This window comes from Mustela nigripes, chromosome 16 (genome assembly GCF_022355385.1).
Source record: "Mustela nigripes isolate SB6536 chromosome 16, MUSNIG.SB6536, whole genome shotgun sequence".
Taxonomy (NCBI): domain Eukaryota; kingdom Metazoa; phylum Chordata; class Mammalia; order Carnivora; family Mustelidae; genus Mustela; species Mustela nigripes.
In genome coordinates this window covers 10,623,213-10,650,941 of record NC_081572.1, presented here as the reverse complement: position 1 = coordinate 10,650,941, position 27,729 = coordinate 10,623,213, and the positions used below count along the sequence as shown (strand labels likewise).

General features: G+C 34.5%; 1 protein-coding gene across 4 annotated transcripts in view; it reads right to left on the bottom strand.

Moving 5' to 3' along the window:
- Positions 1-6,181: 6,181 nt before the first annotated feature.
- The window catches only part of ABCA5 (ATP binding cassette subfamily A member 5), a 69,810-nt gene continuing 48,262 nt past the window's right edge, over positions 6,182-27,729 (bottom strand). For all 4 annotated transcript variants that reach the window (XM_059380340.1, XM_059380339.1, XM_059380341.1 and 1 more), the window contains 17 exons: positions 26,627-26,740; positions 23,814-23,984; positions 22,769-22,882; positions 22,259-22,393; positions 20,717-20,791; positions 19,898-19,989; positions 17,742-17,868; positions 17,353-17,470; positions 17,165-17,256; positions 12,609-12,781; positions 12,163-12,238; positions 11,949-12,043; positions 10,891-11,010; positions 9,458-9,607; positions 8,996-9,075; positions 7,843-7,898; positions 6,182-7,158 (listed from right to left, as the gene is read on the bottom strand). In XM_059380340.1, coding sequence (XP_059236323.1) covers positions 7,051-7,158; positions 7,843-7,898; positions 8,996-9,075; positions 9,458-9,607; positions 10,891-11,010; positions 11,949-12,043; positions 12,163-12,238; positions 12,609-12,781; positions 17,165-17,256; positions 17,353-17,470; positions 17,742-17,868; positions 19,898-19,989; positions 20,717-20,791; positions 22,259-22,393; positions 22,769-22,882; positions 23,814-23,984; positions 26,627-26,740 — 1,896 coding nt within the window. In that variant the 3' untranslated portion in view covers positions 6,182-7,050. The remainder of the gene's footprint in view (positions 7,159-7,842; positions 7,899-8,995; positions 9,076-9,457; positions 9,608-10,890; positions 11,011-11,948; positions 12,044-12,162; positions 12,239-12,608; positions 12,782-17,164; positions 17,257-17,352; positions 17,471-17,741; positions 17,869-19,897; positions 19,990-20,716; positions 20,792-22,258; positions 22,394-22,768; positions 22,883-23,813; positions 23,985-26,626; positions 26,741-27,729) is intronic.

The following is a 27,729-nucleotide window of genomic DNA, read 5'->3' as shown; positions in this document are numbered from 1 at the left end:
TGTGCAAAACTGGTAACAAAAAAATCCAGTATACTTTGGACAGTAAAGGGAAAATGAGGAAATGTTATTCTCCAGTAGAGCATTATTTGTGTTGCATTTTGCTGTATCACCTCTGAAGCACAACATCTCACTGGGGCCTCCAATAATACTAACCACTTCTTGCTCATCTAGTCTGATGTCAAGAGTAGACAGTGCCACGTTCTTTGGGATATCCAGTTCATCCAAATCTCTTGGGAATATGAGGGTGGGAGAACTCTCGCTTAGCCTTAGGGCAAGGCTGAAATGTACACTTTCGAAAACCCCGTATTAATGCAAAATCTTCCTGATTCTCTTTCTGATTGGAATAGAAAAAGCGTTCATCTAATAAATCAGTGATTGAACTACATACAACAGAAGCTGTTCTTAATCTTGGAAAACAGTATTATTTGGCTAGGGTGCAAAACAAGAGCCACTGTTTGGTTGAATTTGCAGTAGATTGTCATCCAGAATCGGTTTTTTGCAGGCACAAGATTAGTATATTAAAACGGAGATGTAATAAAGTCCACTTCTACCTCCATCTCTAGTTTCTTCCGTTCTCTCTCCATTCCTTACTTCCAGAATTAAATAGTTTTTATTTCCTATGCTGGCTGAGAAGAAGACACTTTTAGAGGCTTCCATTTGGTTTTCCCCACTGTACTAGGTTGAATAATGTCCCCTTCCCCTCAAAATTCCTCTTTCCTGACATGTATTGCTCAATAGGGTCTTTGCAGATGCAGCCAGTTAAGGTGAGGTCATATTGGAGCAGGTTGAGCCTTCAATCTGAAAAGACTGGTGCCCTTAGAAGGGAACACACACCACGACATATTCATAAGGAAGATGGCCATGTGACAAGACTGGAGTTTTGCAACTGTTAGCTAGGGAACTCCAAGGACTTTGGGCAACTACCATAAGCTAGAAAAGAGGCATGGAACTGACTCTCCCTCTGAGACCCCAAGAAGGATCCAACCCTACCAACACCTTGAATGTGGACTTCTGGCCTCCAGAACTCTGAGAATAAAATTTGTTATCTTAAGCCACTCAATTTGTGGCATCTTGTTATGGCAGCCTTAGGAAGCAAATCACCTATCTTAACAGTACTTATCCAAGCCAAGGAAACACATGCAAGTTATGCCAACTCTCATGTCTATTCCAAGTATATATTCAGAGACTAGACATGAACACCAAATGGATCTACAGACTAGTAGACAATGAACTGGATCTAGGCCAAGATCTTATTTCTTACCTGGCCCTCAAATGCCCCAGCTGTGACACAGGGGCCATGATGATGCCTTAGGTCTCTGTATCAACTTCTATCCTGTGTCCAACAGACCTTAAAATGTTTGGGCATTTCCCTTTTCCCACTGTGTAATTACCTGGGTTAATGGCCAGGGATCCCACTGGAGGAGGTCTGTGGGAATAGATACCATGTACACCTGCCATGATATTGCTATTTGTGTGCCTGCTAACGTAATGACTGCAAACCATCAGCTCAAAGGACATGTTGGTGATGTTGGTGTGCCCCTCACTAGCATATTCCTTGTTGCTTTTAACTTATCCTTTATCGTGTTCTCCAGTCTCATAGTAAACCTCATGCATGCCTAATTTTCTGAACCTTTTCACTCCTTTTACATCATGTACCAGGGCTTTTTTTTGCCTTTGTGACAATGTATGGGCCACCGCTTTTGCATGCTTCTAGCAGCTATCTTAGCAGCATGTTCACATCTCTTGGGGTTCTTACCAGGGTATTAAAAATCCTGTATTCCCAGAGAGTGCTATTGAATATTCTTTCTTATCTAATTTCATGTTTGGCCCCACTTCACCAAGTACCCTCGGAATCCAATCCTGTGTATACTGTCCTAGCTCCTGTGGGTAGATGTGTTGAGGTCCTGCAGCTCCTGCAAAGAACAGCCCCTTTCTTCCCTCAGCAAACCCCACATAACTTTGGCCAAGTTATTTTATGACTTAACCCTTGTTGGATGAGTTAACAAAAAACACATATCAACTACGTAATAATTACACAATAAGAATAATGTGGTGAAAAAAACTACCAGCCAAAACATAAACAAGAAAATAGCTTTCTAAGGATCTTCTCCTACAACCATGTGACAGACTTTATATTAAGAGGTAACGATTAGATAAACTGGTCCAAAGCAATGATGTCATTCTGTTAGTAAAATGCCATAGAATTCTAGTTAATGCACATATAAGAACTACAAAACAGAAAGGAAAACAAAATTGCAACCCAAGTGAGGGATTCATTTAGCTAGTCTTCAATTGAGAAAGGTATGCTATAGTTACAATGTTGAACTTGAAAACCATATTATCAAAGATTTCAATGAAAACTAACACAAAACTTAAGTGCTATCTTGTCTTAGAGAAAAACATTGGGTTGCAAAAACCTGGAACTTAGTTAAGGCACAGCTGAGAGCTCAGAGTCAAAGCTTAAACATAAAAGAAGGGCCACTTGGACAGCTGCCAGTTAACCCATAATCCAGGTTTTATGCTCATATTAGCATTTAGTTTATTTCATAGATAGTTCCTGATTCATTTCAATCATTAATTGAACAAACTAACCACCATCCAGGTCTCAATTTCCAGTTATCAAGAGGTAAACTTTGGTGACCTGAGATAGCCCTTTTATTAGTAAATGTGTAACCCTGGGCAGATATATGTGTAGAGATGGTGAAAAAAAAATTACTTCAAATTATTATATTTGACACTTTTTTTTAATCCTGCATTTATGCATGTGTGGAACAAACCTTTAAATCATGTAGTTTTGTGCATGTTTGAAATTAAGTTTATTTGCTTAATTTGAAAAGGTGATTAGATTTGCAAACGTGTCTTAGGTTCGTGGGAAGAATTTGTCCATTAAATTTAAAAATCTTGTCCAAGTGTTTGGGACAATCAAAGTTATTCAAAAATTCTAAGGAAACTGATAAATATATAAGTAGTGTTAAACATTTGGGAATAATTTAATCTCTTAAATGTAATAAAATATACATAGAAGTGATTGTTTTATATTTTCACAAAATAGAATTGAGATAAAAAGAGCTACAAGAATACCCTGTTTGGAGCATCTGGGTGGCTCAGCTGGGCGTCTGCCTTCGGATCAGGTCATGATCCCAGGGTCCTGGGATCGAGTCCTACGATCAGGCGCCTTGCTCGGCAGGGAGCCTGCTTCTCCCTCTCCCTCTGCCTGCTGCTCCCCCTGCTGGTGCTCTTTTTCTCGCTCACAAATAAATAAAATCTTAAAAAAAAAAAAAAAAAGAATACCCTATTTAAGCTTAAATTATAAATATGAATTAAAACACAAGTACTATCAATATTCCCTCTGTACTTGGAAATTCCCAACAGGTACTAAAAAAAAAAAAATTACTAACAATTTAAGTGCCAGGTTTTTTTCTTCATTTTTAATGAGTCACTCATTATTCATTTATCAACACTAAATAACAAACAAATCCATTTTAGTATATAAAATGAAAGGCTATCTTAAACGTTTAGTTCTTAAACTTACTACTAATAATATTTTTCTTAAAGAGTAGCATTGAGAATTACTTATGTATAACACATTATGATTAAAAAATAAGTAAACTTTTACCTTAGAAGAATAGCTGATATAAAAACTATTCACCTGAGAAATAATTCTTTCATTGTATGTAATATGTTCTTTCAGGAGAGAAAATGAAAAATAGATGTTAGCAATATTAAAAATACATTAAGGATAAGCATTCCTATTTTTCAAGAAAATAATGCCTATTTATGTGTTATATGAAAATACAGAATGGTATTTCATCAAACTCATAGTACAATCAGAATGAAATTTATGACCAATAGAACAACGATGAAAACAAGGACACATCTACCCTAAGTAGAATTAATTGTGCTCCAGTAAAAGTGTTAGCGCCACCAGCAAAGCATTTATACCATTATAGTTATGTAAGTATTGATCTTTCTCCTCCTAGATTGTAAGATCTTACAGGGCCAAATAGGATAGTCCTCTTTCTACCCAAAGAACCCATTACTTAAAAGATTGTCACTAAAACAGTCTGTCGAATTAAATTACTCTAAAAATATTTTAATGATTAAAATCAAAATATTGATTTAAGGTAGTTTCTGTCAATTTAAAAGAAAAATGTTTTTAAAGAAAACCTACAGCCTTTTCTTGTTCCCTACTGAAAATGAACTTGAAAAAAAAAAATTAAGAGCCCACAAAGTGAAGTGTAAAGTACCCTCACAGAGCATTTTCATTGCTACCATCTGCTTGGTTCCTAACAGCTACAGAAAGAGGTTCGCCTTATCAGTCAGTGACCAGAGTCACTCAGTAGTAATCCAAGCTTTACTTTTAGAAAAATTTGATCCTACACAGAAAGTATAAATGAGGTGGTGCTACTTTTTCCAACTTTGGCCTAATATGTGTGTTTATATTTATTATCAGTATAGAAAATTTAAGATCAGTAATTTAAGACATTTTGAAATAAAATGTGTCCAAAAAACATGAACCGTCCACTGTAAATAAAGATAAACTTCCTATTTGACTCTGTTTCCTTTTCTTCACTTCAATTTACCCTTGCTTTCCTAAGTATTAGTTAAATTATACTTCTGGAATTTAAATAAGAACTCTAATAACTTAAACTTTGGAAAAGGAAAGATTTTGCTACTGTGAAAAAGGGACTATTCATACATATAATTTAACTCATGATCAAAATATAGTCACTCTATGTAAAAACAAAAAAATATTCAAGTGTCTTTTTTTTTAATTGCTTACAAGAGCACAATAATCGAGTAACTGAAGAAACATAATGGATAAGAACATGATTACAACTACTCAGCACAACCTCAACTTTCACTTCCCTTTACGTTGGTCACACTTTCAGAGATGTACAGTGAATCAATGTGCGGAAGCAGGTAATGTTCTCAATTAGCCACGCTCTATTTAAATTAACACATTTTCCTCAATGTGGTCAGGTCCTAAGAAACTACATTTTCAGTGACTGTCCTAGCATAACTAGAGATTGCTTTGTTTCTTACAAAGTTTAAGTGCTCCAGGCAATATATGGCTATGAAAACATACCCTAAAAAAGAAGCCCCTGGGTATTTATATGAATACTAGACTGAAAGGTATCTCCTTAAATTTACAGCACCATTTAGCTGTGACTTGCCTTAGAAAATGCAATGTGCTATTTAATTATCTACAAAGGTAAAGATTTTCTTTCAAATGCATCAAGTTGTACTCATTATGCAGTACTAAAATTCAGTAAAAGTTACAACTTTTACTAAAGATGTAAAAGTGAGATTCTCAGGTGAAAAGTCCAAAAACTTGATATTATGAGGCAAGTGGCTGTTAGTTGTTGACAGAACATTAAAAACTGTGCCAAGTAAATCTTACACGGAGAAATAACTTATTAGACTGTGGGTTGTAAAATCAAAGCCAACCATAAAACAGCTCATTTAGATGAGTGACAGATTAGATCAGATGGTCTCTGACTGACAATCTATCAGAGGTAGCTGGAAAAGTAGGTATCTTTAGGAATATGTACAGCAGTTGCCAAAACAATGGGAGACATATCAGTCATAGGCTGTGGACTCAGAAAGGAATGCTATTTTATATCAGCCGCTAGAGCCTAAAACCACAGATGTTTTATTACACAGTAGTGTTAAACGTTCATTAAGTTTACCTAAGTTGAAGAGTTAACAGTATTTCAGTAAAGGATATGGCTATTTAAAGTCAACTCAATACCAAATTCTTCTGTTGTTGCTGTTGGTATTTTTTTGTTTGTTTGTTCTGACTCTTAAAATGCAATAATTACACTTCCAAAATATTTGTCTTTGCAAGTTAATAACTTTCATCCACCTGGTTGAAAGAGAATGTCAGCTGGTACTATTTGTATTACATTCTACCTATAGTCCACACATGGGTCCTACAAGGAAGTACTTCCAAGATTACATTAACCATAACCTTACTTCAATTTTGACAGTAAAATTCTGTTTCTCAGTAAAGTGAATTATGTATAGTTTACTTCTAATCCTTAACTTAATCCCCAAAGGTTTATTTATCTCCCACCATGTTCCAAAGTGAATCTGAGGTGAGTTACTAAGTAAATCTACACAGATAAACTTTCAATTTTATAGAGGAGAGATTTAAATAATAAAGTTTACCAACAAAAATGATCACCAAATTATTTTATTCTATAACAAAATATAATGTGCCTTTGGGAGAAAGACGATAAAAAAAATTTATATATTCCATGAGGGGTACAGGAAAAGGTGCGGCCGATTCTTCCAATTGTGTAGATGATGTCATTCTAACCGCAATCAGGCTATTACATAATAAGACTCTACACAAAGTCTTCCTTTAATTGTATTATAATTTAAAAGCCTGTGAATTTTAGTGTAAGCAAAAGAAATGTTTTTTCAAAGACCTAAATCATCTTTGTCTAACATCACCTGATAGAATAAGGTCTCATTTCATTTATTATGATGAATGACTGCCGCCTAGCGGATGTCACTGCCTGCAAATCTCTACCTGCACAGATTATCTGGTCTTTATTGCTTTCTGGGATGCCAACTTCCACTCAGTTTCTTTGGAAATTAAAAAGGAGAAGCAAGGAAGTTTTGCTTTATATTTCTTTTCTATATATTATTCATGTTTTAGTTCTTTTTATTTAGACTGGGATATCACATACTTATGTTAAGATAGCACAAATTTAAAAATAAAGATAACCATTAAAGATAAAATTATTCTATCACTATTTCTTTAAATCATAAATTTAAAAGCACTGTTTTTGAGAAGTAAAAAAGTAAGTATTCGACCTCACATACAGACTGAAGTTCAATATACTTCATGTACAAACATGCAGTTTCAATTATTTATACACAAGTTTTATTTAAAGAAAAGCAAAACACAAAACCACAGCATTTCAGTCAAGGAAATTAGGAAAATCCCAAGTGCTTTCATGGTTCTTCAGTCACCATCGAAATAATACACCTTTTAAACCAGAGTTAAAATAAATTCAGTAAGCAGACTGAACTGCTTCAGAACACTACTCTGTCTTCCTGTGTTCTTTCCCACCAAAGCGTGCTGTTTAAGGTTCCACAACTGTTATCTTCTTCCTCTTGTTCTTTAGTGAGTTCTACAAAAACCTAAATGAAAGTAAATAAATTAATACAGTATTCCAGTATGGCAATTATCTCAAAGAATGTTTAAATCAGAAACAGTGTAAGACTCTATCTAAATACATTAACCATTCAACTATCAAGAGATACGTTGGCATTAATATTACTTAAACAGAATAACCTCCTTAATCATAAAGTTGAATGCTATGAGGATTAACAGATTGTTTCTTGATAAACATATAAGTAGCAGTCATAAAAAGATGATTTATAAATATTTCAGCAATGTAACTTCAGATATATGAAATAACAACACCCATTTTATTTACTAAAGAATAATACTGAGCCTTTCAAAATAAGTAGATGGAGAGCCTAAAATTGTTTAAGATTATACAAAGTTTAGGCATATTGTGTAACAATTTGTCTCTGGTTCATAAACATCATCCCTCTCCAATATAAGCCAAATGATTAGGGGAACCTGGGGTGGCTCAGTCGGTTAAGCTTCCAACTCTTGGTTTTCAGCTCAGGTCATGGTGAAGCCGCATGTGGCTCCACGCTTACTGGAGAGTCTGCTTTCCCTCTCCCTATGCACCTCCCCTTACACACATTCTCTCTCTCAAATAAATAAATCTTTAAAAACCAATAAATAAATCTAAACAATTAGATAACACTTACTTATATAAAAGAATTTTTAAAAATTTAACTTTAGAGTACCTGTTCCAATGTTGCTTGAGAAAAGCTGTATTCTTCAATGGCAAAAGTATGTTTAGCTATTAAAATATGAAAACAATATTTTACTTATTAATATTTCTAAGGAAAAATGGCAGAATAAAAATAAATAAAAATATTTCTAAGAAATAAAAATTTCTAAAGAATAAAAATTCTTCATTTCTAAAGAATAAAAAAAATAACTACTAAGTGGTTAAAAACCTATTTTAAAAAAAATTCTGTAATTAATTCACTTAAATTTGAAACTGCCAAAAAATGTTACTTTCCTCTATCTTGGTTCCCTGAGGCACGCTACCAGCAACATTACTTGCCTCATCTCGCCCCTTTACCCTCCCTGTCTTCCTTACTGTGGCTTTTCTCATGACTTCTTTGGCTCCCTGTTCCCTATCTCTCATTCCACAATTTCCATTACAGCCTGTTCTGAACTTCTTGAATTAGATTCTGGATACAGTTCCTATGGCCATATACTTTTTTGTATTTATTTCAGATCCTGTTGCAATCTAATCTAACATAAAATTTTCTGGCTTTCTATTCATTCCTGGAGTGAAATTCTCCCCAAGCTTTATTAAGTTGTTGCATAGTTTACAAATTCCATAAAACAACCTGTGTGAGAATACCTGTTCCATCCAGGAGTTTACCTCTTACCACTTGCTGGCAGGGTATCTTTATCCTACCAATCATTTATTTTTAAAAACACATCACATTTCAATAAGCTTTTTTAAGCTTTCAGGAATGTCCATATCCCTACACTATGGATTTTCCTCTCCTCTCTTCTGCTGCCACTGGTTTTGCTTCCACTGCTATTTCTAGGGCCTGATACAAAGTGAGGGCTCTGGAAACTCAATGCTCTCACTTCTGGAATGAACCACTGTGTGCTAAGTAAACTGAACTTTCTCGCAGATGCAATGTGAAAAACCACAGTGATGTCAACTAAAATAGTAAAAGGTTTACGCTACAATATACCTGACCTACCAAACCTCTACGATGTTAGTGTTTAACCTATATCTTACATTAAATTAATAAAAGGTTATCTTTTTATTTACAATAGCTTCCATAATAAACAGTCCTAATTTCTAAATTTTTTTAAAAAATTCTTTCATAAATTGAAAGCTACCTTACAATCTTTTTCAAATCTTACCTTCTTCCAGCTTAGAAAAAGATTGTGAAAGGGATGGAACATCTTCCTTAGGAATCTTATAAGCCAAAATAGAAGAAAAACTGGAAACAGATAAAATATTAGAAAAATTTAAAAATGGCTGCTAATATGTTCTAAAACTAAAGTTCAAATTTTATTTAAGGTTCAAAATTAAACTCCAACAACTTATTTTGATACATACTTAGAAAAAAATTGTTTTAAATCTTAAAATATTTCCATGTGAAATTCTCTCATTACTACTGGTATGAGAACTTTTAAAAATTTAAATACTATTGAATATTGCAAGATCTAATACTAAGTTGGATATAAAACCCCAGTTATCAGACTATATTAGTCCAATACTGGTGATATAAGCAGAACTTCTTTTTTCCTAATCCTTAAAGCAATAACCACCTTTACAACTATTGCTCTACAAAAAAAAAACTACATTTTTAAAATCTTTACCTCTCTTGACGGCTTGCATTTGGGAAAATATACTGTATTTCTCTTTGAAGGCGGTCTACTTCTAGGTTTTCTATCCAGTCCTTTAACTTTATTTCCAAAAAGTAGCCTTTTCCAAATTTACTCTTCAGATGCTGGACAGTCCCAATACATCTGTAGTGATTTTAAAAGAAAGCTCAGATATAAAATGACTGGACAGTTTCAAAGAATGATTTCTCAAAGGATGAGTTAAATTACATGTATGATGGGATATTTTTAAATGTATAGAGAAGTTGCAAATATAATACAGCGCATCTCTATATACCCCCACCCAGTTTCAGTTTCCCTATCATTATGATCTCATATAACCACGGTACATTTGTCAAAATTAAGAAACCAACACTGATATATAACTATTAACTTTATATTGGACTTTATTTGGTTTTCACCAGTTTTTCACTAAAGTCCTTTTTCTGTTCCAGGATCTATCTAGGATACACACTCCACTTAGTCCCCACAGGTCTGTGACAGTTTCTCACTCTTTCCTCCTTTTTTTGCCTTTGACAGTTTTAGGAATTGGTCAAGTGTTTAGGTAGAATGTCTCTCAATGTGGAATAGTCTGACATTTTTCTCTTTAGACCAGGGTTAGAAGTTTTGGAGGAAATGCCACAGAGCTGAAGTACCTTTCCTATCAGGGGTACATGATGTCTACATGAAATCGCTCTTCTGTGAACTTACTATTGCCCTCTTTCCATACGTTAGAAGAGACTGGCTAAATTCAGACTACACTTAGGAGGTGGAGGATTACCTTCCCCTCCCAGAGGGAGCAGTATCTACATATACTGTTTAGAATCTTTCCCGTAAGGAAAATCTGCTCTCCTCCCACATTTATTGTATTTATTCAACCATTTATTTACAAGAGTATGAACCTGAATTACGAATATATTTATTTTATATTTTGGATTATAACCCAATAAAATGCCTAGCAATTTTTTAAAATAACAAATATCGGGCTCCTGGGTGGCTCAGTGGGTTAAAGCCTCTGCCTTCTGCTCAGGTCATGATCCCAGGGTCCTCTGCTCAGCAGGGAGCTTGCTTGCTTCCTCCTCGCTCTCTGCCTGCCTCTCTGCCTACTTGTGATCTGTCTGTCAAATAAATAAATAAAATATTTAAAAAATCTTAAAAAAAATAAAATCTTTAAAGAAAAAATAATAAATACCATGCATGAAAAACAACATTCCAAGTTATTGAACCATTAAACTAATACACAAATGCAAAGCAGCTAGCAAAATTTCTTAGAAATAAACTATATTTCCAAGTAATTCTACAGAAAGCTAATAGCCAAACATTCAAGTAAGGACACTTTTTTTGGCATTTAAATTTATTACTATAAGTTTTGGAAATGATTACTCAGCACCCCCAGCCCCCGCCACCACCAAACAGCATCAGACATTTACCTTAACTGCCCAGATACCATGATGGCCACCCGGTCACAGACAGCCTCTGCTTCCTCCATATAATGAGTGGTCAGAATAGCAGCCCGCTTTTTATTTTTAAATGCAGTTCGAATTGCTCGCCTATAAAAGATAAGTAAAATAAACAGAGTAAAGCATCTCAATGTTAATGAAAATCCAACTATTTGGTTAACTAAAATTTATTAGTATCTATTGCTATAGTTATTACAATCTGCCCAACTATGATTCTTCTAATTTCTTTTCCTTTATTTTGGAAAGTTTGTCAAATAAACAGAAATTCCATGATTTCAAATGTTTTATGCATTAAAAATAAATGATAAAATTTGATGCTTTTTCATGTTGTAACTAAAATAGCCATAAAATCATAGGGAAAATGTAATATGTTTCTGTCCTACACCTCACACTTTAAAGACAATGGAAATATAGGTTCAAAGAGTTGGGTCAACCAACTAGCACCATGAATTCCTAGGCATTCCAACATAAACTCAAGCCAATATTATTACAAGAATTAGAACTTAAGTTAAATGACTTGGAAAAAATCTTTTAAAAGCTATTCAGACAGCAGTACTCTTTATCGTAATAATTAACCATATATTTATTTTTATTCTTAAATAAATATTATTAATATTTTATGAAAGTATAAATCCTGATAAAGTTTAAAAGTTTATGGCAGGGGTTCCTGGGTGACTCAGTTAAGCATCTGCCTTTGGCTCAGGTCATGATCTTCAGGTCCTGGAATCGACCCTATGTCGGGCTCCCTGCTCAGTGGGGAGCCCATTTCTCCCTTTCCCTCTGCTTCTCCCCACTGCTCGTGCTCTGTCTCTCAAATAAATAAAATCTTAAAAACAAATAAGTAAAAGTTTATGGTGTTCTCTAGAAATCAAAATATTTAATTACTATTTTGTCATTTGTGTAAGATTTTAAATCAATATGCAATATAACTAATATAAAACCATTAGTTATAATAAAACAAACTATTCTTTTATTTTAAAGTATGATCTAGTATAATGTGTCTCAAGCATCTTTCACGTCATACTCACCACATGTGCTGTTTCGCTTTAGGATCCATACCTGTAGATGGCTCATCTAACAGGGTAATGTGAGGATTCCCCAGCATACTCAGGGCAAAACACAACTAGATAGAAAGAAAATGGGGAGGGGACTAATATTTGCATAAGAAATTTTATCAAGACAGTATTAGGCTCTAAACTATAAATAAACCATACACACATCTGTTGTTTAAAAAAAAAGTACCTTTCGCTTGATTCCTGCAGGTAGTTTCTTTATAGTTTTCTGAAGGTGTTCTTTTAAATCAAGTGCATTTGTTATCCTGCAAAATAGGTAATACAAAATGACTATATGATCACTCACTGTTTGTAATCATTGACAGTCTTCTTTCCAGAACACTCAGTTGGAGCTTACTATAAATTAGACCTTCAATCTACATAATCTTAAACAAATCACTATCTTGACAAAAAGGTTTACTTTAAGTTTGTCATTTATAGGTATATTTATTCTGTAATTAAAAATAGAAAAATTATTTTTTATTTTTATAACTATCATAATTATGTAAAGAATTTATGAAAAAGTAATGACCGTTTTCTATGAACAGTATGATCCACAAAAATTGTTTTTAAAAATTAAACTTATAAATGTAAAATGTAAACCTTTCTCTGGGTAACAAAAAGTTTTAATTTTACCGAGTTATGACTTCTTTCATGTCACTTGAGCTCATTCCTTTCACAGCTCCATAAATTTCAAAATGTTCCTGCAATGTAATATCCGGCCACAGTGGGTTTATCTGAGGACAGTATCCCATATACTTAACGGAATCATCACCATCAGTTGGCTCTGAATAATCTCCAAGAAATACCTACAGAAAAACAAACCAATTTTAAATAACTTTTGGCTTAATTTACACTGTGAAGAAGTGGTAAGTGAATTAATTCAAACTCTTCTCTAGAACCAAGTAATAGTAAGTCAAAATTTTATTCCTTTTGGTGAAGAAAGGACATACATAGCTAAGTCAGAGTCCAGTGACATGGCCCAAAAGGGCGATAAGGAATGTAGGTTGACTGAAAAGATAAATTAGGATGATCAAGGGACCTCACTGGAAGGTGTTATTTGTGCCATGGAGGTAAAACAAATTAAATCATTTAGATTTCTACAGGGTAAGGAACACTAAATATAAGGATTAGTTAAGGCAAAAACCCAGAAGAGTATGCCTGGCATTTTCCAGGAAATCAATGGACCAGTGTGGTTGGTGTAAAGTAAGAAAGGGGGAGAGGAGCAGAAGACAGGATCAGAGCAGTTCTGTGAAGTTTCCACAAAGTGGTGATATGCTTACAATCAAAGGATAATTAATGGCAGGGTCAATATTAGTTCCTATATCTCCTTAAGTTAATAAGACTGTCTTCCACAGATCAGGCTGGCAGCAGGTCTGTCCACAGAAACCTGGCAGGCCAGAAAGGAGTGGAAGGAAATATTCAACATGCTGAATGGGGAAAATAGGCAGCCAAGAATTCTTTTTCCAGGTTGTCATTCAGAATAGAAGGACAGATAAAGAGTCTCCCAGAGAGGGGCACCTGGGTGACTCAGTCATTTGAGTGTCTGACTCTTGTTTTTGGCTTAGGTCATAATCTCATGGGTCATGTTATCAAGCTCCCCCTCCAAATGGGGCTCCACATGTGGTGGGGAGACTGCTTGGTGGTTCTCTCCCTCTACCTCTCCCTGACTCACTCTATCTCTGTCTCTGTCTCTCTCTGAAATAAATAAATAAACCTTAAAAAAAAAAAAAAGGAGTTTCCCAGACAAACAAAAATTATTTTTATTAGTTTGTGACCACAAAGCAGCCCTGCAAGAAATTTTAAGGTGAACTCTTCAAGCGAAGGAAAAATAAAGGCCAAAAGCAGCAAGGCTAGAAAGAACCAGAGAACATCACCAGAAACACCATTTTTACAGGTAAAAATTTTACAATGGCACTAAATTCCTATCTTTCAGTAATCACTCTGAATGTAAATAGACTAAATGCTCCAATTTTAAGACACAGGGTACCAGAATGGATTAAAAAACAAGACCCATCTATATGCTGCCTATAAGAGATTCATTTTAGACCTAAAGCTGAAGTAGTCATACTTCCATCAGACAAACAAGATTTTAAAACAAAGACTGTAAAAAGAGTTGAAGAAGAGCATTATATCTTAATTAAGGGGTCTATCCATCAAGAAGATCCAACAACTGTAAATATTTATGCCTCCAACTTGGGAGCACCCAAATATACAATTCAATTAATAATAAACATTAAAAACTTAATGATAATAATATAATATAATAAGGGGACTTTAAAGCCCCACTTACAGCAATGGACAGATCATGTAAGCAGAAAATCAGTAAGGAAACAATAGCTTTCAGTGATATACTGGACCAGATGGACTTAACAGATATATTTTGAACATTTCATCCTAAAGCAGAAAAATATGCATTCTTTTCAAGTACACATGGAACATTCTCCAGAACAGATCACATACTGGATCCACAAATCATCCCTCAACAAGTACAAAAAGACTGAGATCACACTATGTGTATTTTTAGACCACAGTGCTATGAAACTTGAAGTCAACAACAAGAAAAAATTTGGTAAGACCACAAATATATGGAGGTTAAAGAACATCCTAAGTTAACCAGGAAATTAAAAGAAGAAAAAAAAATACACAGAAGAAAATGAAAATGAAAACAGGAGAGTCCAAAACCTTTGGGATACAGCAAAGAGGGAAATATATTACAATACAAGTCCACCTCAAGAAGCAAGAAAAGTCTCAAATACACAAGCTAACCTCATAGCTAAGGGAGCTAGAAAAGGAATAGCAAATAAAGCCTAAAGCCAGCAGAATATAAATAATAAAGATTAGAGCATAAATACACAATATAGAAACAAACAAACAAAAACAGTAGAACAGATTAACAATACTAAGAGCTGGTTCTTCAAAAGAATTAGTAAAATTGATAAACCTCTAGCCAGACTTATCAAAAAGAAAAGAGAAAGGGCCCAAATAGATAAATCATGAATGAAAGAAGAGAGATCACAACCAAAACCACAGAAATACAAATAATTACCAGACAATGCTATGAAAATTATATACCAACAAACTCGGCAACCTGGAAGAAATGGACAAATTCCTAGATACCTACAAACTAACAAAGCCAAAACTGAAACAGTAAGAAAGAGAATTTTGAACAGACCCAAAACTAGCAAAGAAACTGAATCAGTAACCAAAAATCTCTCAACAAACAAAAGTCCAGGGTTGGATGAATTCCCAGATATTTTAAAAAGAGTTAATGCCTAGTCTCCTCATACTATTCCAAAATATAGAAATGGAAGGAAAACTTTCAAACTCATTCTATGAAATCAGCATTACCTTGATTCCAAAACCAAAGATCCCACTAAAAAGGAGAATTCCAGGCCAATATCCTTGATGAACATGGATGCAAAAATTCTCAATAAAATACCAGTGAATCAAATTCAACAGTACATTAAAAAAATTATTCACCATGATCAAGTTGGGTTTATTCCTAGGTTGCTGGAGTGGTTGAACATTCGCAAACCAATCAATGTGATGATACACCACATTAATAAAAGGAGAAGTACCATATGATCCTGTCAATAGATGAAGAAAAAGCATTTGACAAAAAAACAGATCTTTTCTTAATAAAAACCCTCAAAAGGTAGGAATAGATGGAACATACCTCAATATGGCCTTTGCATAAAGGCCATATACAAAAGACGCACAGCTCACCCTTGATGGTGAACAAGACTAGGATGCCCAGTCTCACTGTTACTATTTAACATAAGACTTACCTTAGCAATCAGACAACAAAAAGAAATCAAAGGTAGCCAAATTGGCAAGGAAGAATTCAAACTTTCACTTTTTGTAAATGACATGATACTTTATGTAGAAAACCTGAAAGATTCAACCAAAACATTGCAAGAACTCATACATGAATTTAGCAAAGTTGCAGGATATAAAATCAATGTGCAAAAATCTGTTGCATTTCTATACACCCATAATGAAGCAGCAGAAAAATAAATCAAAAAATCGATCCCATTTGCAATCAGACCAATAACAGTTAAAATACCTAAACATAGCTAAAGATATAAATGGTCTGTACTCTGAAAACTATGGAAGATGCTGAACTTATCACTCACCATCAGGGAAACACAAATCAAAACCACAATGAGATGCCACCTCACACCTGTAAGAATGGCTGAAATTCACAATGAGAAACAACAGGTGTTCGCATAGATGCTGAGAAAGGGGAACTCTCTTGCACTGTTGGTGGAAATGCAAACCATTGCAGCCACTCTGGGGAACAGTCTAGAGGTTCCTCAGAGTAAAAAACAGAACTATCCTATAATCCAGCAATTGTACTACTAAGTATTTACCCAAAGGATACAAAAATACAGATTCAAAGGTGTGCATGCACCCTGATGTTTATAGCAGCATCATCAGCAATAGCCAAACAATGGAGAGAGCCCAAAATGTCCATTGACTGATGAATGGATAAATGATACATACACACACACACACACACACACACACACACACACACACTGGAGTATTACTCAGCCATCAAAAAAGAATGAAATCTTGCCATTTGCAATGATGTGGATGGAGCTAGAGCATATTATGCTAAGTGAAATAAGTCAGAGAAAGACAAATACTGGATGATCTCACTCATATGTGGAATTCAGGAAAACAGATGAACATATGGGAAGAGGAAAAAGAAAAAAAGGAGACAGGGAAACAAGCTTAATGATAGAGAACAAACTGAGGGTTAATGGAGGGAAGCCGGTGGGGGATGGGCTAGACAGGGGATGGATATTAAAGAGAGCACTTGTGATGAGCTCCAGGTGTTATATGTATATAATGAATCACTGAATTCTACTCCAGAAACTAATATGCACTGTATGTTAACTAACAAAATTTTTAAAAATACAAAGATTGTCTTCCATTAAGTAGGTAGACAAATCACCCATGCATGTAATAATTATAAAAGCAAAAACATTGTCTATGTGTGCATCTGCATGTGTGTAAATTTTATTGTGTACATTATTTTCAAAGATAACCAAAAAGATAATTTGATTAAGCTATACTAAAAAATGAATACTATGAACATAAAATCCTAATCTGCTGTTAAATTTATTTTAACTAAAAATGTAAATCACAGTCAGCATCTTCCATACCCTTATATATCATACCTGGCCTGAAGTTGGTTCAATATCACCAACCAGAATATTGATAATTGTGCTTTTGCCTGCACCATTTGGACCCAGTAGCCCCAAGATCTCTCCTAAAAAAGTTGAAAGAAAAATCATCATATGTAAATCAAATTAAAAATGGAAATTACTCTTTTGGAAAAATTATTTAAGAAAAAGCAAATACCAGCCTTTTTTCACACAGAAAGAGACATATTTAGTTGCCACTTTCTTTACTTTTCTTGTAAGAAGAAAATCTTTCTTGTCATCATATTCTTTATGCAAATTGCTGACCATAATGGCTGGCTTCTAATAAGGGAAATAGGATTTAAAAAGAGAATAATAAATCAGATACACCTATCATGGAATGACAGGCTGCCCACAATTCATGTCCATATATCATAAGAACTATATTTACTAATAAGAAATATTATGTAAATAAAGATTCATTTATGACTGAAATAATGTCTTATTCAAAAGTAGACAAATGCATTTTTTCAAAGAAAAGACTTTTTTCCATATTAATTCCTATACATGATGACTGCACATTTAATAAGACTTATGATAAAGACTAAATTACCTCCTCACAACACTGGCAACTCATTAGCTCTTTGACCTTTAGTCTTTCAGCTTTGACATCTTCATCTTCATCCTCATTGCTTGGTGGTTCTGGATACTTCCTATTTTTGGACTTTGTTGAAAGAGTCCTATATATTAAAGATAATAGATTTTCAAATAATTAATAGAGTAAGAAATTCAGCACTTCATGGGGAAAAGACCAAAAAAATATACCAATCTGAGATCTGTGATCTTCTTTCTGAAAGGTGGAATTAGCTATTTTTCACTTATGAATCCATTTGGATGATGTTATCAAAATTCATTCATTTTTCATTCATATATGACTGGTATGTGTCATGTACTATTTCATACAAACATAAAAAGATTTTAAAAAGCATTTAGCCATCCCTCAAAGAATTTACTGTGTGGGTATACATGATTGTCCTGGGCCAAGTGGATATAAAGGGCTGAACTCAGAACTCACAGGAACACTAAAAAAGTAGGCAGAGAAAAAAAAAGCAAAGTGCTTCAAAAGGAAATTTTGAAGTATAAGAGAGGTAAAGGGATAAAACAGGAGTTGACATTATGGACAAAAAAGGAACAAGAGAAAAGTATAAATAAGGAGGAAGAAGTCAATCATAGGAAAGTAGCAGTTGAGATGAGTAAGCAGAGCCTACTTGATGAGCAACAGGAAATCATTAGTCACTTTACTGAAAATAGCATCAGCAGAGAAGCAAGTGCAGAAACCAGATTGCAGGGAGTTAAGGAATGAACGGGAGGTGAGAACTGGAAGTAGAAGCTTCTTGCTATGAAAGAAAAGACAAATACAGGACAAAAGCTAGAGGGATTCAAGTTTAAATGAGATTTAGGAGTTCTGATTTCTATTAGTTTGTTTTATGTAAGAAAGGTAACTCCCTCCCCAGAGAAAAATATCCTATTTAGATCCAAAAGGGAAAGATACAGAAAGAGAAAATAAAAGTAACAGAGTAACATCCTTAAGTAGACAGAATAAATGAAGACATGGATAACAGGAGGGGTGCCTCTCCCTCCGGAACTAGGAAAAGGCATAAATGATGAAAGAGGTGGATAAGTGTGTAAAGATTTCTAGTTAAGTGCTTCTGTTTTCAGAGATGGCAAGATCTTCTATTGAGAAGTAGAAAATGAGGGAGGTGACTGGAGAAGTTGAGGAACACAAAGAAGGCTTGGGATAACTATCGAAAAGAGACAGGAAGAAAATGGGGTAACAAATGTTAACACAAAGCTGAATTTATACAGGATAAACCCATTGTATTAGAAAACTGCAGTGTTAGGTTAATTTTCTCTACCCTGTAATCAGACTTACCAAAATTATGATTTTTAGCAGATAAGTGAAAGAAATACCGAAGTTGAATACAGGGTGCTGAAAGGGATGAAAGTGATGAATCACATGAGTGAAGCTGAACGGAGAAATGGTGAAAACAGTGATTAGTAGATACATCTGAAGAACAAAGTCAGGGGTAGAAACCATAGGAGAAAAGTCCAATAAGACTAATAAAATAAGAAAGCTGGAAAGATGAAATGTGACTGGTAGCATGGGACACAGATGAAGTGAACAGCAGTGATGGCCCGGCTCTGACCCAAATCAACACATGAGTGCAGAGAAAATCAGACACTGAGGGATAGGGTGTTAGAAAGGTTATCTCAGTGGATGCTGATTCTCCCCCAAGATGACTGCAGGAGAAAGACGGAGAGCCAGAGGCTAAGTCCTCAGTGGATAATAAATATGTTCACAGCAGCATTATACATAATGGCCAAAAATAGAAACAACTTAAATGTCCAACAACTGATGAACAGGTAAGTCAAGTGTTACCATATGACTTATCTGCAGAAGAAAAGAAAAAAGTAATGAAGTATTGCTACATCATGAACCTTCAAAACATTATGGTAAGTAAAAGCAGCCAGACACAAAAAGACTATATATTATATATTTCTATTTATATGTATGTTTATTATTGGCAGATCTATAGCAACTAGATTAGTAAATTAGTGGTTATACAGGGCTGGGCGCATGCACAAGGTGGGGGGCACTGATGACTCTAAGGGGTTTTTTTGAGAGTGAAGGAAATTACCTAAAAGTAGAGTATATACTATGTAAATATACTTAAAAAAAAATTAAAACTTATAAAAAAATTAACTGACCTGAAAAAAGGATCCTTTCTTATTGACCTGCCTCCGTATTTTTTCTCATAGTACTGTAAGAGGAAAATCCAGAGTACACACTGCAGGTAAGGCTACAAGAAGAACACAGAAGATGTCATGACTCAATCTTTTTTCCCCCATATCAATAGAACAAAGACCACATGCATCAGGTTCCTTACCATCACACCAAAATAATCATTATTTTCTTCACATGTCATATGTGTTAAGATTGTTAATGCAAACCAATGTAGATTTTTAGTAAAATAATCCTTCACATATTTTTCTACCTCTATCAAGTTCATCGGTTGTCAGCTTCATAAAATATAATCACAGGAAAAGTTATTTGTACTTCTGAGGAAGCCAGGATTATAATTAAATAGAATAACATATGAGAGCCAAATATATTTAAAATGGACATAGTCAATAAAGGCATTACCAACAAAATGCATATTGGATGGCACTAACTAACCCACTTGACTTTTTTTTTTTTTAAAGATTTTTTTTTTTATTTATTTATTGACAGAGAGAAATCACAAGTAGATGGAGAGGCAGGCAGAGAGAGAGAGAGAGAGAGGGAAGCAGGCTCCCTAATGAGCAGAGAGCCCGATGCGGGACTCAATCCCAGGATCCCGAGATCATGACCTGAGCCGAAGGCAGCAGCGGCTTAACCCACCGAGCCACCCAGGCGCCCCCCCACTTGACTTTTTGAGGCACCTTCATTCTTATGCAACACGGTAAAAACTAAAAGAGAGTTAAAATCATACAACCAAACTGCTCTGAAGGTAGCATGCTAAGGCCAAAATTTTTGTTATTTCTTACCGATACAACAGCCACCAAAAGCCTATCCCATGGATTATAGGTGTCTTCATTTTTTCGAATATTCTTCCAAGAAATCTAAGACAAAAATTTTTTAAATTGACATGCTGCTATGATAAGATGATATAATGGTATTTGGTCTTAGACCCAGTCCCCAGGACACAGGGACAGAGGTGAAAGGAGCATCTTTTGTTATTTAAAATAAGCCCCAATCAACCAAAACAGTTCATTCTACAGAGGTGACTCTTGGAGGAAGGTGCTGTTTGACACCAACCAAGTGCTTAGAAGATGGAAACTACCGGCCTCATCCACTGATCAAAAGGGGAGAGGGACTGATTATCTCATTATGCCTCAGTAAGAAAACCTCCATAAAATTCTCCGTGTTAAGCACAGGGTTTGGAGAGTTTCCAGGATGGTGAACACATCCACAGGCTGGGAGGGTGACACGCTCAAAACTCCACAGGGTCAAAAGCTCCGGTACTTGGGACCTTTCTGGACTTTGCCTTCCCTATCTCTGATTCTACTTACTTGCATATCCAATATAATAAACTGGTAAAAGTACATAAAGTGTTTCCCTAAATTCTATAAGCCATTATAACAAATTAGTGACTATGTCAAGGAGTCATAGGTACCGTGGATTTGTAGCCACCTCAGACACAAGCATGGGTTACCTGCAGACCCACTACTTGGATCCGGCATCTGAAATGAAGGGGGCAGTTTTGTGGGGCTGCATGCTTAACCCAGAACATAGCCCTGAGTCTGCATTAACTCCAAGTAGTTCGGTGTCAGAACTGCTTTATGTGAGTGAAAAACCCATACACATTTCGTGTCAGAAGTGTTGCGAGTAGTAGTTTTCTTATAGCTGCAATGTGCAGGACTACTTCAATTAAAATGCATTTGTTCAGCAAAGATGTATTCTCTATACATAAGTTAGCTATTAGTATTAATAGCTATTTCTACTTAGGTTAAAATCTTCCCCACACCATTTCTATCTGGGGATGTATAAATTAAACATATTAAACTGAAGAAAAAAGAAAGCCGGGGAGGGGAAAAGGGAGGGCGGTACGTAAAATTAAGTCAGCAACTCATTCTAAATCACTAATTCATTATTTAATTTTTTTCTAATCACATGCAATTTTTTTCAGTTATCCAGGCTTAATAAAACTAATGTTTTATTTTTTATTTGAAAAAAAGTCTCTTACACTTTATTTTCTCTCATCCCTCTGTAGTACAATACATTATTTCATCCCTGAAAAAGTCCCCCAAAACAAACACTGACCAAAGTCAGTTCATACTTGGAATTTATGTGCATCCTTTTGGGAATCAAAGAACAGTTAACAGACGTACTCCTCTGAGATTTTACGGCTTAAAGATATGCTTGAAAAGATTTCACAGTAATCTTAAACTGCTGCTTAATAACATTCAAATCAAGTAAAGAGCAGCTAAGCTCTTTTTTTTTTTAACTATATTCAGTATAAGAACTAAGATCTCAAAGATTAGGCAGTATTTATGCTTTACAAATATCAAAGCGTATAAAAGACCTACCTTTATGAAACAAATCAGACAACCTAGAAGTGGATAGATTGGAATGACTATGGAAAAGGTATAATGAAGAACAGCCGTAACTGTGTATCCCATAAAGAACGTTATTTCGGTGATTGCAATGCAAGCCAATGCTGTCTAAAGAGAAAAAATGAGAAAACAAGTGAAAAAGTGTTTAGCAGTTTTTACAAACCCACTTCTAAGTCTGTGCCTTGGTATTTACTGTTTTTAATCCTCTAATGAAACACGGAACCAGAGGTGATACTTAGCCAGGAGGGGCCAGGCCCCGCTGTTTGCCCCCCGGTATCCTTGCCATGTAATTCTTATGTGCCTTCAGTACCACCCCTTGGTGGAATGGGTGATGCATTAGACAGAGATGCTGTCAGATAGCTACCTAAGTTCTGTACTCAGAAAAGACACAATAACATTTTGAACATAAGCCTGCAAGAATTCATGATGTACAAGTAAGCTACTATGAAATGCTGGGGTGAAATAATATAAAACATGACTTACCACAGAATAGATAAATGACCAAAACTCTTTGGTATTCAAAATTTTTTTAAAAGTGAAGGAGATAACATAGGTAAACAGAATGACTGATGGAACATAACCAATAAGGCAAAAAACCTGTAAAACAGAAATGTGCACATTTATGTAAAAGTATGAACAGCTAACAATACATATGACATAAAACACCAGTTGTATCAAAATATTAAGGAATGATTATTTTTCAAATTTTATGTCTCAAGTAAACACTTGAATTGTAGTTACTTGAGATATTACCATGCACATTTTTCCTAAATCAGTAAAACTCATACCTGTCAACACAATCCTGAATAAATAATCTACACTGAACACTTTTCTAGTTCTTTTTTATGCCAACCAAAATGCTATCTCTACCCATGTTATAAAAACAAGTATACTACCTGTTTTACCCTTCTCAACCAACTATTAGCTACTATTTCAATATACAGCATTCAATACATTTGGCAAATATTTAAGAAAAAATTATTAATTTATAAACCAGAAATTCATATGTAAAGTCAGTATTATCTCTGGCAAAATGATAAAATTGCTTTCAGAAACCCCAAACTCACCTAGTTCTATTTTTCCCTTTTTCCTAATACAAGTTATTCACATGAAGGGTCATATACAGATGAACATGAATGTAAGCCATACTCTTCCTTAGTATTTTCAGCGATATTTTAAATTATGGAATAAAAGAGCTTCTTTTGAAATTATTTTCAGGCATAGGGACAGGAAGGACTGCTTAATTATTCCTGATTATACACAAGTATTGTAGTCTGCAGAAAGACCATCTCAGTCTCAAAGAATTATTTTATAATGATGGCTAGTTGCTGTTTTTTAAAAAATCACTTATAGTAATATAAGTTGCATTATAAGTATCATATACAATGATTAAAATAGATACTGGTTCTACTTTCTATTAAAAAAATTAATATCCAAATTACTTGACAAACCACTTGTCATGTTTATAAATACTTAGTTTTTTTAAATGACATTTCATTTATAAATAACATAAGTAATATTAACTTACCACAGAAAGGAACTTTATAGCATAAAAATATAATCCATAATGAAACGCAAATAAACTTCCTAGCATCAAAATAAGAACAAGAAAAAATAAGGGGATATCAACAATAGCTTGTCCAATCCAATACGCAGATGGCAAAAGTCCTGAAAGTTTAAGCTGGGTATAAGCTTTGATCTACAAAACAAAAAAGAGCGAGGAGGGAAAACTGATTATAACTGTAAACAATTTTACACAAAAAAATTAGCAAATTATTGTGGAACTCTAAATTTTACATCAACAAAACAAGACATTCCAGGTCTCTAGGTAATAAAAACCCTCCTACAATTAAATATAAATTCCATAAAGTCTTTAATTTGGCTCGGTCTTGAGATGTAACAATTTTGACAAAGGTTTTCAGAATCAGAATACAGCAGAGTTAAGAAACACAAAACTAAAATGAAGCAAAAGATGTCATGGGGATTATAGCTGTGCAAACAATAAGTAGCCAAAACAATGTCACTTTTATAACTCTGTGGAAGTAGATGAAAGATATGTTTAAACAAAAAAAAATTCTCATTTTTAAAAATTAAGCTTTCATGAAAAACTAATAAACTGCTAAGTGTCTTCAGGATTTACATAAGGTTTTCAGCTAAAGAGTGAAACTCTGTACTGATAATTCATTTTAGCCCTTTATATACTTCTTTGTAGTATAAGTTGTTATTACTATAAGTAATTAGCATTTTCATGTATACAAACAGTAAACTTAAATGATCTGAGTTTTCCTCTCTCATCTTCTCATAATTTGAAATTTCAAAAAATATTTTATAAATCCCAATACCTAACAATTTTACTCAGTTCATTTTTGGCTTCTTTAAAAACATACTCCTAATAATTAAATATATTATATGAAGGAGCTAGCCATAGAGATAACAGATGCATGGAATATAAAGACTTGTTAAGAAGAGGATAAGTGATAAAAATGTACAACTTTATGTTCAATGAATTACAAGAACAAAAATATAACAATATAAGTATGAAAACATAGAGTTACTCTGGCTCATCCATGCTTTTGTCACTCATACAATGCTGGTGGGAATGTAAAACAGAATATCCACCCTGGAAAACTGTTTGACAACTTCTTACAAAACTAAACACGGAATCACCATATGACACAGCATTTGTACTCTTGGGCATTTATCACAGAGAAGTGAAAACTTACATTCACACAAAAACCTCTACACAAATGTTCACAGCAGCTTTATTCACAATAGTCAAAAACTGGAAACAATCCAGATCCACACCATGGACTACTATGCAGCAATAAAAAACAATAGACTACTGATACAATTTAAACAAACTAAATGAATCTCCAGGGAACTATCCTAAGTGAAAAAATCTAACCCCTCCCAAAAATACGTTATGATTCCATATATATACTCTTGAAATATCAAAATTACAGAAATAGAGAATAGATTAGTGGTTACCAGAGGTCAGGGAGGGGGTAGGTGTGTGGGCTTGAAAAGGGCAATAGGAGGAATCTCTGTGGTGAAGCTGCTCTATCCTGACTGTACCAATGTCAATATCCTGGGATTTTACTATTATACCACAATTTTATGAGCTATTATTGAGGCGAAGTGAGTAGGATACAGAGGATTTCACTGTATTGTTTCTTAACACCTAATATGAATCTACAATTATCTCTAAATAAAAATTTGAATTAAAAACATTTAAGTTGAAACAAAAGAGAAAAATGCAATTGTCTAGAAAGTTTTACTGTGAGTTGTGGGTGTTACGGATATTTCTTAATTCTCTTATGCTTTCCTACCTTTTTTTTGAAAATTATTTGATAGAGAGCAAGCGCACGAGTCAGGGTGGGGAGGGGTAGAGGCAGAGAGAGAAGCAGACTCCCTGCTGAGCAGGGAGTGCTACCCGGGGCTTGATTCCAGGACCCTGAGATCATAACCTGAGCTGAAGGCAGATGCTTAACTGACTAAGCCACCCAGGCGCCCCTTTCCTACATTTTCTAAATTAGAACAATGAATATATATATTTATAACAGAAAAAAATGAATATATTTTTAAAATACATCCTGAGACTCATGTATCACTTTCCACTAGAGAAAATTGTTAAAATATATAATTGTCTGCTCTGAGACTTCATTATTTGTCACATGGGTAAATTAATTTAGACTATCTGCTTACACTGAACTAAGAAGACATACGGAGAATGAGAATTTTGATTAGAGGAGCAAGAGAGGGACAACATCCGCAGGGTAAGAGAGTGGAAGGCTTTGAACAGTCAAGAGACCTTGCAAGAGCATCATGTGCCTGAGGAAGAAGAGAAAGGAGCAGAAAAGAAAGTGAAGGATACAGAACAACTCTATACACACAGCAATTTGTCCTGGGCTCTGGTGGTCACAATCATGATCTACCTGCTTTTTCATTTCGCAAAAATTAAGTATCTTGTACATTCAACACATTCCATTAAGGGTTAAGGGAGAGAGAAAGGTTAGTGTACCTATTAAGAACATAAGGATCCACTACTTAAACAAGATGAGACAACACCGGCACATGATATGACCACTCCCATCCCCACTTCCTGACCTATAAATAAAGTCGGTAACATAAAACTTACATCACAGTGTTGTAAAGATTAAAGGATGTAACTTTTGAAGCATGTGACAGGGACTCAAGTAATAAATGATAGTTAGTTATTGTTATTACTATATTAAATATGTTTATTCTCCATTTACTTACTCCTAAATTATGTCTTGCACTCATGCAAAGCAGGTAATTGTTTTGTATAAACTTTACCTGTAATTTTAACTCAATTATTACCTTATGATTCTCTGCATTTTCCATGGCAAAGTAAGGCGGCATTGCAGTAACAATGATTCCCAGAAGAGCTGCTTGAAAATACAGCTCAATTTTAAAAACTATATCTGTAATTTCCTGAAAAACAATCACAGAGTAAGAAATGAAACTGAGAATAACTTTATATCATCTTAGTACTTTCTCAATAAAAGACTATCAAAACCTCTGAAGAAACACATTAGGATATCTATTCTAGGCATACAGTCTGTATGAAAAAACAGGTGGCAGAATTAAGAGGCAGTGAGTTACAGGACCAGCTCTGCCACTTAATAAGTAGCTACACAATCCTGAGCAGATCAACATATTTCCTTTTCTTAACTACAACATAGAATAATAGGACATTTAAATTAAGCTTTACCATTTAATTAAAAATAACAATGTACATGAAAAAGCGGGTAACATGTTCACCAGTAGTCCTATGCAATGAACAAGACCATGTCAGACTGATGCATTTGTCGGTTGCTGGGACTGTGAGCCATTTGGATCTCGGGGCCCTATTCCCTTTTGAAAAAGCTGTACTTTGGAACAAGCTCAGCCTCCTATTGGAACAGGAGTTTCTTCTCCCTGGCAGCGGGGGCTATAACTCCCACAGACCTCAATGGTCCCTAGCTGCCCCAAAGACTCAAGTACAGAAGGAAACTTCCAGAAAACTAAACAGCTGGTGCCCCAAATACAAACTACCCAGAACCAAATGCATTGTATTACTGCTGCCCTCAACAGGTACAAGGGTCTTCTGGAAGGTGAGAGAGATAATGAAATCTAGAACTGATGTAATGATGGATGCAGAACTCTATGAACATAATAAAACCATTGGATTGAAACGAGTTAATAGCATATGAAGTAGATCTCAAAAAAACTGTTAAAAAAGTACAGCAATAGAAAGTAAAAAATGCTATTACAGAAAAATATTTGTCCATTTATTTTTCATATGTGAAAAATAAAACATAAGGATGAGAGAAAAATGTTGATTATTTTTCTGAAGACTTATTTTCACATTTATAATCCAATAGTCCTATCTAGAGGAAAAATGACTGCATGAGAGCAACTTCTCAAGTTTCTTTCAATAC